At 34.6% G+C, this 14,175-nt stretch overlaps 1 protein-coding gene across 14 annotated transcripts in view; it reads left to right on the forward strand.

The window, feature by feature from the left end:
* LOC143255805 (uncharacterized) overlaps positions 1–14,175 on the forward strand; it is a 158,842-nt gene that overhangs the window by 38,811 nt on the left and 105,856 nt on the right. For 8 of the 14 annotated variants that reach the window (XM_076512057.1, XM_076512058.1, XM_076512063.1 and 5 more), the window contains 2 exons: positions 12,810–12,911; positions 13,882–13,980. In XM_076512057.1, coding sequence (XP_076368172.1) covers positions 12,810–12,911; positions 13,882–13,980 — 201 coding nt within the window. Of the gene's footprint in view, positions 1–690; positions 961–7,979; positions 8,307–12,809; positions 12,912–13,881; positions 13,981–14,175 lie in introns of those variants that run through there. The other 6 variants (XM_076512052.1, XM_076512050.1, XM_076512053.1 and 3 more) reach the window with 2 other exon arrangements.

Consider the following 14,175-nt stretch of genomic DNA (forward strand, 5'->3'; position numbering starts at 1 on the left):
GTCGATAGCAGTTAAAACAACCTATAAGGGAAGCTAATTACATTCACGTTTTTGGAAGAGTTGGAATACATTTAGAGGAAACGAATTTCAGCGACTTTTCTATTAGCACATCTTTACTTGTATTGAAAGTTCTCAGTATAAATCAGCGTTTAATTTGAAACATGTGTTGAAATTCATCTTGCATGTTTCAGAAATATTTTCTTACAACGTTATTCATTAGTAAAGGAGAAAAACAGATACAAGCAATACAGTAAATGAAAAAAAAAACTATGAAAAGGAAGTGAAAGTTATATACTGAGTAACTTACACTCGTGGGAGTTAACGCAAGATCTTTTGAACTCGTGAATCATAACATTACTTAGAAGTGGAGAATATGTTTGTTTATATTACTGAAGACTAGAACACAATTTTTTATAGCAGCGTAAGAAACAATTTCGGTACGTCATGCGGTAGCATTAGTAAGTAATTTAGGTTTATGATGAAGAAATACATATTTCCTCAAGGAAAGTATGCTAAAAGAAACTGAGAACAGATTTTCATTAACTGATGAAAATCCTGTCGTCGCTGTCTTTTATTTTCGTTTTTTCTGTTTACAAGACATTCTGCAGAAAAATGACAGATTGGAGCATGCGCTATTTGCCAAATCAATACCAATGCTGCATAGATAGATATCCAGCATAGTTTGACAAAATTTCACTGGCTTAGCCGTTATCTTAATTTTTACAACCCTAGACAGTTGAAAAGCATAGTGATAGATTTTCACTGTTTAAATTGTAAGATGTAGTACCTCCGGTGACGGAGGATTATATCCATGGCGCCAATGGTTCTTGTAATTGAAGTCTGCAACTTAAGAACTTTCATGTTTATTTTAGGAATATTTCCTGTATCTTATGTAACTACTAATACTTTCCAAGTGTTGTTGCTGCAGAAGTTGCCATGACAACAGATGATCAAGATCAGGTATGACGAAGATTACAAAGCAAAAAAAATTTTTTTATTATAGTAAATAGTTATACACATTCAAAAGCAAAATAATTTTAAATGGCCATTTTTCTAATTTAGTGCGATACCTCAATTGAAATATGTAGAATATTACACAGTAGTTTAGTCCAATGACTTTATTATGTAGATATGTCCCCTCCTCAGTGGATCATCTGTAAGCTTACAAACTTGCAAAGCTAAAATCTGAGGTGCGACAGAGCTGAGAAAGACCATTGTGTACTTCATGTCAAAAAACAAACAAACAAACAAATTATGTCAATATATTTGAAAGCGGCAGAAAAAAGCATAAAGATCCTGTCGCAAAATTTCAGTATGGTCATATTAAGGAATATTTCCTCTTTACCGCTTAAAATTCTAGAAACTGTCTAATTAATTTTTTTTTCCAAAGTCTTAATGGCGAGACTCAATATCTCGGACTAAATTAAATTAACTGTTTGTTTTATGTGTTTTAGAACTTTAGCTCAAAGCTACAGAAAAAGCTACCTGTTTTTAATTTTCAGTTTATAGACTAGAGAAAATGCAACTAATCAACAGTGCCCACCAACAACTTTGGTATTTGACTGTAATTTGTTTAGCGCATTCACGGTCCTGCAGTACAGGGAGCATTGTTTTTGTAGTCTGGGTATGCTAACCACTAGGACACGTCTAGCTTCTTCAAGTTGATATTACTGAAAATGTTTATATTACCTAAATTTGGCTTTATTCAGATATTAAAAACGGTTTGTCGACCAACACAATGCAATTGGTCCCGATATCTGTGGTCAGCAGAATGTTGTAAAGACAAAGCAACGGTTTTGTAATGTCTCTTAGATACAATATCTTTAATAGCCTTAAAATCATAGTTCATAACATCGAGTCCCGTAGCCAACATCATTGGAACAACACAAGAAAGGTGAAGTAAAACGAGACTCTTCAGGTGCAACTACTCGTTGTCCATTGTTTGATGATCTAGACACCATTAAAGCCGTGATGTCCGGTTTACAAAAAAATAACAACAAAAAACACACACATCATGTTTTAGGCAGACTGACTATTGCCAATAATAGTTGTCCCAATGTCTTCTGCATAGTACAATAAGGAACAGTCGAATGAAGACTATTGTTAAATGAATTGGTCAGATACTACTCAGTCTTATGACTAATTTACGCTTCACTTTTGCCAAGTTGTCTGTTCCCTAACTAAGTTCTAACAGTTGGTGACCATATATTTTCCTATTGGCACACATATTCTTTTCCAATTACCATTTTTAATCGATTCTGGTGACAAATGGTTTTTATGAACCTGTCAGAGAAACAAAAATTAGCAACCATGATCTTGCTCATGTGTATCCAGTTCTGACACAAGCAGAATGAGGAATTACTCAAGGAACTCAAGGCGCCTTCGATTCATGGTAATTTCACTTTTCAAATCATTTTCATCAAATCTTCATTTTTGCCTGTTTTAGTATTGTACTCATTTGAAAAGAAAAGTATTATCAATAAAAGAGAACCAGGAACACATTATGCGGTCTCGAATGAATTTTTGAAAATTGACGCAAAAAGACACTTCTCAGTCAGACACAGGTGCGCGTGTGCTGATTGGTTTCTTATTGAAGTACAAACACAGTGCGCATGATTTGTGAATGATACTGGCGAAGTGGTGTTAATGTGTGAGTAACAATTGCTTTTTCATAAAGTGTACTAGTATGTGTTATGTTGGTGCATTTTTAGTTTGTGAAAATAATGCAATTAGTATTTTTTAATGTGTGGGTGAGGGGTTTGAAAATATTCTTGCTTAGGGAATCCAAATAACTAACACCACTCCTCTATGGTGCTTTTATTAGCATGTCCTTCTTGAAGTTAAACAAATGTTTGCTTTTACCCGTTTTTGCAGACAATTCATGATCTGGTTGAATTCTTGTATTTATAGAGTTCATGCAACCATCTTAGATTGTTTTTTATTTCTCAATTCCATAAAACACCTCTTGTGAACATTATATTTTATCACTTCCTCCAAACACTTTTGAGAGGTAGTCTTTCTTGCTTCATCTTTGGAAAATGGTCCTTTGTCTGCACCTCTTTAAAAACGAGATGTTATTCATGAAATCAAACATTTCTTCTTTTATGGTGCTTCCTAGGTATTTTGCAAACTTACAACGCTAGAATCCGAGTTTTAATACTCATGGCGGGCAAGGCAAAGATAGCTCATTGTGTGGTTTTGAGCTTAAGAACACACAAACAACCGCTTATGGAATCTAAATTGCTCAAACAATTAAGAAATCACTGTAATATGTAATATAATAGCTTTTATAAGGTAAAATCCATTATCATAATTCAGTTACCTCCATTTTCATCTCGATTTATAAAAATTAGGTGTCATATAATCAGTCTTGTGATCTGAGATGTAAATGTTTGGTCATTCAGTTTATAATGCTGAGGGTTAATACGTTATACTAAATCAATTTTGAAACCTCACCATGCCGTTACAGTCTCATAGTTTCTATTGTAAAAGGCTTCATCATCAGGTTCTCATGACCAAAGCACTCTACTCCTTCTTGAAACGCTCCCAACTGCACAGCAGTATGTCTGCGGATGCACACTGCTAGAACCTAGGTTTCGATACCTGTGTGGGCTGAGCACAGATAGCCCATATTGTAGTTTTGTGCTTAATTCTAAACAAACTAAACTAAACCAAATGTTCTTGAAACTATAATTAATCTAAAGTACGAATATAACGGTTTCCCAGAGCTCATTCCAACTATTCACTCACGAAGATATCTTTTCATGTTGCACAGTTACTTGACCATTATGTATTCATATGGAATACACATTTCATTATTCAGTAGCTTCAGTTATGTGACGCTTGAATGGATATGTTGTAGAAGCAACGTATGAACATGTTTACGTGACTTTTGTCACATTTCTAGATGCATATTTTTTTATTGTTCTACACGGATACATAGGAAACCGGCATGGCCAGGTGGCTAGGGCATTCGACTCGTAATCTGAGGGTCGTGGATTCGAATCCCTGTCACACGAAACATGCCTGCGCTTTCAGCCGTGATGATGTTATAAAGTTACAGTCAATCCCAGTATTCGTTGGTAAAAGAGTAGCCTAAGAGTTGGCAGTAGGTGGTGATTACTAGTTGCCTTCTCTCTAATCTTACACTACTAAACTGGGGACGACTGAGCACAGATAGTCCTCGTATGGCTTTGCGCGAAATTAAAAAAGAAACAAACATTTGCTTATATCATATGAATTCTTTTATATTTTTATTTGTATTTTGAATTTTGCACAAAGCTACTCGAGGGCTATCTGTGCTAGCCGTCCCTAATTTAGCAGTGTGAGGCTAAAGGGAAGGCAGCTAGTCATCACCACCCACCGCCAATTCTTGGGCTACTCTTTTACCAACAAATAGTGAGATTGACCGTAACATTATAACGCCCCCACGGCTGAAAGGGCGAGCATGTTTGGCGCGACGGGGATGCGAACCCGCGACCCTCAGATTACGAGTCGAACGCTTTAACACGCTTGGCCATGCCGGGCCCTATACAGAAAACAAAACAACAACAACATACGGTGACACTCTACAATCTATAACGTGCAATTTTGATATTTCTAGCAAGATTGTTTCATAATATAGTGTGTGTGGTTACAGAAATGTGAGGAAATTATATTATTCATAAAATACTGAAGATATAGATAATACAGGTTATTCAGCAAACACGTAGATAATATATGTTGAATAGAAAAAGAGGATGAATTATTGACAGAAGTTTCAACTGACTCATATTAGAAGACCATTATTGACAGAAGTTTCAACTGACTCATATTAGAAGACCATTATTGACAGAAGTTTCAACTGACTCATATTAGAAGACCATTGTTGACAGAAATTTCAACTGACTCATATTAGAAGACCATTATTGACAGAAGTTTCAACTGACTCATATTAGAAGACCATTGTTGACAGAAGTTTCAACTGACTCATATTAGAAGACCATTATTGACAGAAGTTTCAACTGACTCATATTAGAAGACCATTGTTGACAGAAGTTTCAACTGACTCATATTAGAAGACCATTATTGACAGAAGTTTCAACTGACTCATATTAGAAGACCATTGTTGACAGAAGTTTCAACTGACTCATATTAGAAGACCATTGTTGACAGACAATGGTCTGTTTCAACTGACTCATATTAGAAGACCATTATTGACAGAAGTTTCAACTGACTCATATTAGAAGACCATTGTTGACAGAAGTTTCAACTGACTCATATTAGAAGACCATTATTGACAGAAGTTTCAACTGACTCATATTAGAAGACCATTGTTGACAGAAGTTTCAACTGACTCATATTAGAAGACCATTATTGACAGAAGTTTCAACTGACTCATATTAGAAGACCATTGTTGACAGAAGTTTCAACTGACTCATATTAGAAGACCATTATTGACAGAAGTTTCAACTGACTCATATTAGAAGACCATTGTTGACAGACAATGGTCTGTTTCAACTGACTCATATTAGAAGACCATTATTGACAGAAGTTTCAACTGACTCATATTAGAAGACCATTGTTGACAGAAGTTTCAACTGACTCATATTAGAAGACCATTGTTGACAGAAGTTTCAACTGACCCATATTAGAAGACCATTATTGAATACATTACGAGCTACTTCTGAAAAATATGTTTGGTTTGTCCTGAATTTCGCGCAAAGCTACACGAACGCTACCTGTATTAGCAGTACAAAACTAGAAGAAAGAAAATTAGTCATCACCATCCACCGCCAACTCTTGGGCTACTCTTTTTGACCATCACATTATACCGCCATCACAGCTGAGAAGGCGAGCATATTTGGTGTGACGGGGATTCAAACCCGCGACCCGCAGGCTACGAGTCGAGCATCCTAGCCACCTGCCCATGCAGGGCCAAAAAAATTAGGAAAACTTAATTTTTCAGACGTATTGCAGTTGTATGTAGATAAAAATTAGAACTTCCGGTAGGCTTCAAAGAAAGGGAGAACCAATGAGTATGCTCGAGTTATTTTCGTGCTAATTTTGGTATATACTGTGAACAATCATGTTCAAAGAAAAAAAAAACTATAATTTTTGCTTTTGTATATTGTTTTATAAACACGTAATGCGCCTCTTGCCTGTGTTTATTAACACATTTACACTAAAAACACTTCATTATGAAGTAGACGACTTCGTTTTATTAAAATGAAAGTCACGAAAGCTCATGTTTCTTATTATACTTTATAGCACGTTTTGTGTTTCAGTGTTCGGTGAGGTAAGGCCCGGCATGGCCAGGTGGTTAAGGAACTCGACTCGTAATCTGAGGGTCGCGGGTTCGCATCCCCGTCGCACCAAACATGCTCGTCCTTTCAGCCGTGGGGGCGTTATAATGTTACGGTCAATCTCACTATTCGTTGGTAAAAGAGTAGCCCAAAAGTTGGCGGTGTGTGGTGATGACTAACTGCCTACCCTCTAGTCTTACACTGCTAAATTAGGGACGGCTAGCGCACATAGCCCTCGAGTAGCTTTGTGCGATATTCAGAAAGAAAGAAACAAACCATCAGTGAGGTATACTAACATTAAAGCTGCCTATATAAGGTATAATTTCAAATGGTACTAGGACAGTCCCTAAGAGTAATTGAAAGTGGTGAACTGGTCTTAAGTTGTAAATTTAACTGTTATTTTATTTGTTAAATCAAATCACTACATAAGGCACTTTGTCTGCAAGTTTCTTTCTTGAAATAAACGTTTGGTTTCGTTTGGTGTTCTTATTAACTAGTAATATTAAACATGAATCTATGATTCCCGATGGGACAGCGATATGTTTGTGCAATTACATGTAAAACAGGAAGCATGAATATTACAATAAAAAAGAGAGATATCATAAATGATCATTGATAAAAACAAAACAGTATACCTTGGTAAAAACCTTCGATGTATTTGTTTTTTTTTTAGATTCAGGAAAACGTATTAAGCAAATGTATGGAAATTTACAAAACAGAAAACAAGAGTAGGCCTGCGACCATGAGAATTTAAGGGTACGAAGAACCCAAAGCTGCTACCATAAGGGGCGTACAAAGACTTATTTCTGGACCATCCTTCCTCCAGAACAATGCAAGCGTAGTAGTAGCAGTAAACAGTATAACATTCGGAAATACTATCCTGTCTCAGAAAGTTATTTTACATAGGAAAGGACAAATATGGACACATTCTGTTTGTGTTGTGGGAGATGACCTGCCTTTCTCAGGCGTCCGAACAATAACATTGGCTTGCAACTGGTTCTACATCCTGGTAATAACACTGAAACTATTTTATCCTGCTAATAGCTATTTGATATGTTAACTGGTTCCCAGTCATCAGAAGCTCTCTTATAGCTCCACTTTCAGCAATGCATGCAATCTTTCTGGTGTTTGTATTCTATTGTTTATGAGAAAATTAGAGGTATATATAGGTTACAGAGTAATAATCAATTGAAATAAATAATAACATTTCAAAACAGAAAACTATACCCCAAACTAAATTTTGCACTGTTTTGTTACAGATACTCAAACTTTATGAGGACACAAAATTCTTTACGGTTAAGATAAACTTGGCCTCACACAAATGTGTTCTGGTACACCCATACAAACGAAGCAAGGCTTTGTCAATATCAGTTTTCAACATTTGATGAGAAATTTTATGTATAGAGTTGAATCAAACGTATGAATTAACTATAAACATATTCAGTCAAATGCATTAAGTGTAAACAAAGATGTATTTGTGAGTCAGGATTCTGGTGCAGACATTAGTAAAGGTATAGCAAAACTTGTGCTAGAGATGAGGTGTACAACCTGCATACAGTTAAAGTGTTATTAATGTAATGGTACAGTGAAGTATATGTTTGACAGCAGATGTAGGAACTATACATTATAACAGTCAGTGCACATGTACATTGTTTTGAATTCCAGCTGTGCTGAATGTGTTGCAATACCAAACGAAACACAAGAAGATGTTGGTGTTTCTGACTCATTCTCGGACAGTTACTTTTCGCCTTCTTTTACAAGTAATTCATGAAGATACCTGCTCTGTACAGAATAAACCTGAAGAACAGATAGATAATTATGGAAGAACTGACCAATTTAGACTATCTGATTGTGATGTTTTCACTCACTGGAACTATTACTGTATTTACAGCCGTATTTCCTCTGCTTGGAATATTATTTTCGTTGACGAAGTGTTTTTTCCATTTTCTGATATTTCTAGTGTTTAAAACATCAAAGCTGACATATCAGTTTACGTTGTTGATAATATTGAACAAGAGTTGGGTAAGTTTTGGTGTATTTTGTTGTTGCAAGGTTCCTTGTATTAGCCACACATCCAAGTTACTCAGTTTATCTATTAAAAAAAAAAAAAAATTGAATGATGAAACAAATGAGAGAAAAAAATTAAATCAATATTTCAGAAATAAATAATGCGCAGAGGAAACATATCAATACTACTGTAGTTTTTAGCATATAAAATAATATGTTCAAAAATGTAAACCTGTTAGTTAACAACTAAACAGAAAACAATTACAGTGTTTCATTTTCATAACTTTCGAGATTTTTTGTTATATTTATATTTATGTACCCAAGTCATTTGATATCAAAAATACTTAATGATAAGTAAGCCTGATAAAAGCTTAAAATAGAAAGTTTGATATCAGACGTAAGGCGAGGAGATACGTCAGTTTGTTTGTTTTAGAGTATTATCTAATGTGTCCACAGAGAATCAAGTCTTGGAATTTATCGTTTTAAGTCCATAGACTTGCCGCCTTACCACCGGGGAACGAAATATATGAGAAGGAAAACTAATTTATCTGAATAATTCAACCTTTATATTCCACCACTCTCCAATTGCTCAATTTGTGAATATAATGGATTAGTTTTGAAGGTTAATGTCTTCATGACTAAAGATTTTTATCACTTTATTATGATGTAGGTGTTTTCTGTATGACATTTTGTAAGTTCTTTTCATGTAAATATTGTTATTTCTTATCTATTATATATAGTTAAACCAAATAATAACGTATCACAAGTTTGTTCAACTGACGTAATAATTTGATTGATGACTAATCTAAACTGTTAGGTCTGTTCTTTGAGGATGTTTTTAAAGTGGGAAGCGAAAGTTCTTAGAATAAGAAATTTGTGAAAAGATTAATCTTAAGTAGATTGTTTGAATTAACCTTAATTTTCAAGCACTTGTAATTTAAAATCGCTAAGTCATTTTTTTAAAGGATTAACTTAAGTATCATGTAGGAAATGATGAAAAATCATACTCCACCGACTTAGCCAGTTTATGCCGTAACTGTTGTTGTCAAATGATTTGTTAACATGACTGACGTATCAACTACTGCTATATCTATCGTATTCCAGCTAGTCTGAAGAGACCTGGCAGTGGTTGAAAACCTTCATCGCCAGTGGATAGAGCATATTTTTGATACATTCTCTCTTGTCCTGAAATGACCATGTTATTAATAATGACTAAAACAGTCTTCTCTAACTAAAAATGTGATTACATGGCCCTGTTTCGAGATGAAACAAAAATTATTAACCTTCTGGATAGCCAGTTTTTCATAATAATGACCGGGTGTTAAATGATACGGTGTTAAAATAACTTAATAATATACTGTAAACATCCTTACCCTGATTCTAATGTGTTGTGAGAAAACATAATTTGATGAAAAGTGTAATTTATCAACTTAATTAAGTTCACTTTAAACAGTTATTGTAAAGTGACTTGCAAATATAAATGATATTTCAATCACTCCTATATTTGTTGTATCCCAGTTGGCTCGAATAACCCTGATATTATGTGAAAAGCCTCGTTGGCACTGGATATGACGTAATCTCAAAGGACAGCAAGAGACCTTTTGGTCCATCTAGGTCATCTTATCTACTAAAAGTAAATTCAACTAAACACCATATAAGCCGAAACTGGTTCTTATCCTTTAAACATTTGTCAATTTTTAAAAACTTCATTAAGTTAATTGCATCTACCACATCTGAAGGCAATCCGTTCCAAAGATCAACCACCATGTTAGAAAAAGCTGTCTTAACTGAAGATGATTTATACGCTACAAAATTTTCTATTTGTGTTTCCTAGTATTATTATTGTCACCATTATGTACGAACAAGATAACGTATCAATGCCTTTAGTTCACTTAACAGTCTCAAACGCCTCAATCAGATCTCTTCTAAATCTCCATTTTTCAAGAGAAAGCAAATTCAGAATTTTTAACCTGTCCTTGTGTGACAATCTTTCTGTTTCGGTTATCATACAAGTAACCCTTCTTTGAACCCTCTATAACAATTCAATGTACTTTATAAGTTAAGGAACCCATGACTGAAAACAATACTCCAAATGTCGCCTAACCAATGACCTATACAATGACATTCTAACCTCTTTAGTTTGTATTCCGTATTTTGTAGGTACATTCGTACATCCTAAGATCCTATTTGTCCTGACACTTGTAACAGTTGTTAAGGTTATTTTCATGAAAATTATATCCATAATTCAGATTATGATATACCACATGCATAACTTTGCATTTATTATAATTGAAATTCATTTGCTATTTATTTGCCCAACTCTTAAAATAATCCAAATCATTCTATAAAGCAGAAGTATCCTCCTCTCAGCTAGCAACACGCAAAACTTTAATATTATCAACAAATTTGAATAACTATAATAATAATTATTTTTATAATTAATATTTTATAATTAATAATTATTTTCTCTATGTCATTGATGTAAATCAAAAAGAACAAATGTCCTTATACTGAGCTCTAAGGTATCTCACTCGTGACATTAATCAAGCTTGACTGTGCTCAATTTATAATAAACATCTGCTTTCATCTATTTAACCAATTTTTCGATTCATTCAGCCAACCAATTTCCTACACCTACATAAACAGCTTATTTAATAATCATTTTATGTGGTGCCTAGTCAAATGATTTCTGAAAATCCAAACACATCAAATCAAACCTATACCTTCATCTACATAAGCAGCAACTTTTTATAAAATGTGAAAAGATACTCCCCGGGTGATACAATGGCAAATGTACAAAAAAGTTTAAACTTTGCCAACTGAATCTCCAAAGTACCTTTCACCTGCACTAGCTGGGCCTAATTTTGCAGTGAAAGACTAGAAGGAAGGCAGCTAGTAATAACTACCTACCACCAACTGTTGGGCTACTCTTTTACCAGTAAATAGTGGGATTGACCGTAACATTATAACGTCCCAACGGCTGGGAGGGCGAGCATGTTTTGGCGCGACGGGGATGACTAGTTGCCTTCCCTCTACTTATACTGTTAAATTGGGGACGGCTAGCGCAGATGGCCCTTGTGTAGCTTTGCGCGAAATTAAAAAACAAACAAACAAACTTTATTTATATCAATTACGTCTTTGATTTATTACGCTGTCGGTTATATATTTTATACACTTGTTGTAAGTATAGTATACAAGCCTTTGAAGTTACTCAAGCACTATGGCTTGCCTACACTATTTATTGTTTGATATTCTGCCCAGATACTCAAGGGCTATCTGTACGAAACGTTTCTAATTTTGAATTGACAGACTACATGGAAAGCAACTACTTAACACCGCCAATCGCCAACGTTTGGGCCACTCTTGTTTAGCGTGATATTGTGCCTTCACCATTATGGTGTACCCACGGAATCAACATGCGGAACGAGTTTTTTTTTTTATGGTAACGTGATGGAACGATGAACCAGCAGATCTATAGTCCAACACATCACCAAATGAACCATACTCACATTCCAGTTGTATTGAGTTTAATGTTTGTTTGTTTGTTGTAAATTTTGCACAAAGCTACTCGAGGGCTATCTGCGCTAGCCGTCCCTAATTTAGCAGTGTAAGACTAGAGGGAAGGCAGCTAATCATCACCACCCATCGCCAACTCTTGGGCTACTCTTTTACCAACGAATAGTGGGATTAACCGTCACATTATAACGCCTCCACGGCTGAAAGGGCGAGCATGTTTGGCGCGACGGGGATGCGAACCCGCAACCCTCAGATTACGAGTCGCACGCCTGAACACGCTTGGCCATGCCGGGCCATTGGGTTTAATTATATCAAAACAATTAAATTTTATAAGAAATTAGCCAGGTTATCCGTTCCACGCAGAGGAGGCCCTTAAATAAACCTAAATTATCTACCAACTCGTGGTTCTATCAGCTCATTAAGTAGTTGCTCCCCCTCCCTTATTTCACATTTCGCACTACCTCACAAATAGTTGGTTTTTGAGCTTCAGTTCTTTTAATATAGGTGAAGAATTTATCGTCTCTCGTTCAAGTATTGATCGGGCACGAGCCCTTCCAGGCTCGGAATTGGCTACTCCGTTGTTTGATGTTAATAATTTAATTTGAAATGACAAAACAGTTTCAAATTCAAACCTCAAATTACATTCAAGGCTATAATAATACAATTTCGAAAAGCAATGGATTATGTATGTAAATGATTTGGTTTGTTTGTTTCGAATTTCGCGCAAAGCTATATAAGGGCTATCTGCGCTAGTCGTCCCTAATTTAGTAATGTAAGACTAAAAGAAAGGCAGTTTGTCATCACCACCCACCGCAAACTCTTGAGTTACTATTTTACCAACGAATAGTGGGATTGAGCGTAACATTATAACGCCCCCACGACTGAAAGGACAAGTATGTTTGATGTGACATGTGACATGTAAATGAAATATCAAATACATGTATAGTTACGCAACACATTCTAAAATTTAGAACTAATTTTTTGTTATACTGTGTTTTGTAGACAGATGGTAATGCAAGTTTTCTGCGAGCAGCGAGAAGTGGAAACACTGAAAAACTTTTGGAATACTTGAAAGGCAACATAGACGTCAATACCAGTAACAATGTAAGTATTCGAAAACGACGCTTGTTTATTCATGAATAATGAAATGATTCTCTTTATTCACATTTTACTTTGAATTAACGGTTTAAATATCTATTTGTAGCTGATTTCTAACGAAAAACATTTTGTCTCAAAAACTTATCCTTATGTAATACTTTTCTAAAATCGCAAACACTTTAAAAGCCTTAAATTTAATGAAACAAAAGTTCTTTTAACTTTCATGACCTGTTATCATATTTTTGCACATAATAAACTCTCTAGAATAATCTTACTTATCTGGATTTATATGTGATATATGTTATTCCAATAAAAATACAATGAAGAATAGGAATACTTTTCTCCAGTGCTTATGATACATAATTCAGAATAAATCCAATAGTGTTTAACACAAAAGCATTTTCAAAGCCATCTAGTGAGCACTGATTGTGATAAATGATAGCATGCGAATAAAGTTGGGCAAATAATTACGTATAAGCGAGAAAATAGTTGGCCCGAATTAACCCGTTCACATATATTTTGAAACATTTGAGGACGTCCGAGCTATCTATCTATTTTAAAAATATTAAAAACTATTAATAAATACTAATACCATTATTATTTTAACTAATCATATACCAACACCCCACGAATACTGTTTAATCCTCAAGATAAATGCATAAGCATAGGAAGACATTCATTAAATTTATAAAATTGTTATACTGCAGGAATAGTATTTAGAAAACCTATATATACGAAAAATGTTTAACTGAAAACGTGAAACGGGAAACTTCTTTTACTGTAAGTAGTATTTAGTATTTTTTTAAAATTAATTGAGCAAAACATAATACTACTTAGTAGTTTTTAGAAATCAGTGATGTGCACAATAATGATAAACGTTTTTAGCGTTCATAATATTTCTCAAGTACGCGTTTAAAGTTTTGTTTTCTATTTGCCCAAAGCCCAGCTTTTATTCTATTTGACGTTTGTTTTTCAGAATGGACTCAATGCTTTGCATCTTGCATCGAAAGAAGGCCATCAGTTTGTTGTTGCAGAACTTCTCAAGAATGGAGCTGACGTAAATGCAGCAACAAAGGTTGGTTTCATTTAGGCTATGGACTTAGCAGATAGCCTGATATGGCCTTGCTATAAGAAAACTTTTAGGCTAACAATTATAGAACGTATTTGGTGCAGTAACTTAAATTACTGTTTGACTTATGTATGATTATAGAATAAGTATTTTGTATCTATCATTGATACTATAAATTAATAGTGGTGATAATAAATGCAT

This window comes from Tachypleus tridentatus, chromosome 7, assembly GCF_004210375.1.
Source record: "Tachypleus tridentatus isolate NWPU-2018 chromosome 7, ASM421037v1, whole genome shotgun sequence".
NCBI classification, from domain to species: domain Eukaryota; kingdom Metazoa; phylum Arthropoda; class Merostomata; order Xiphosura; family Limulidae; genus Tachypleus; species Tachypleus tridentatus.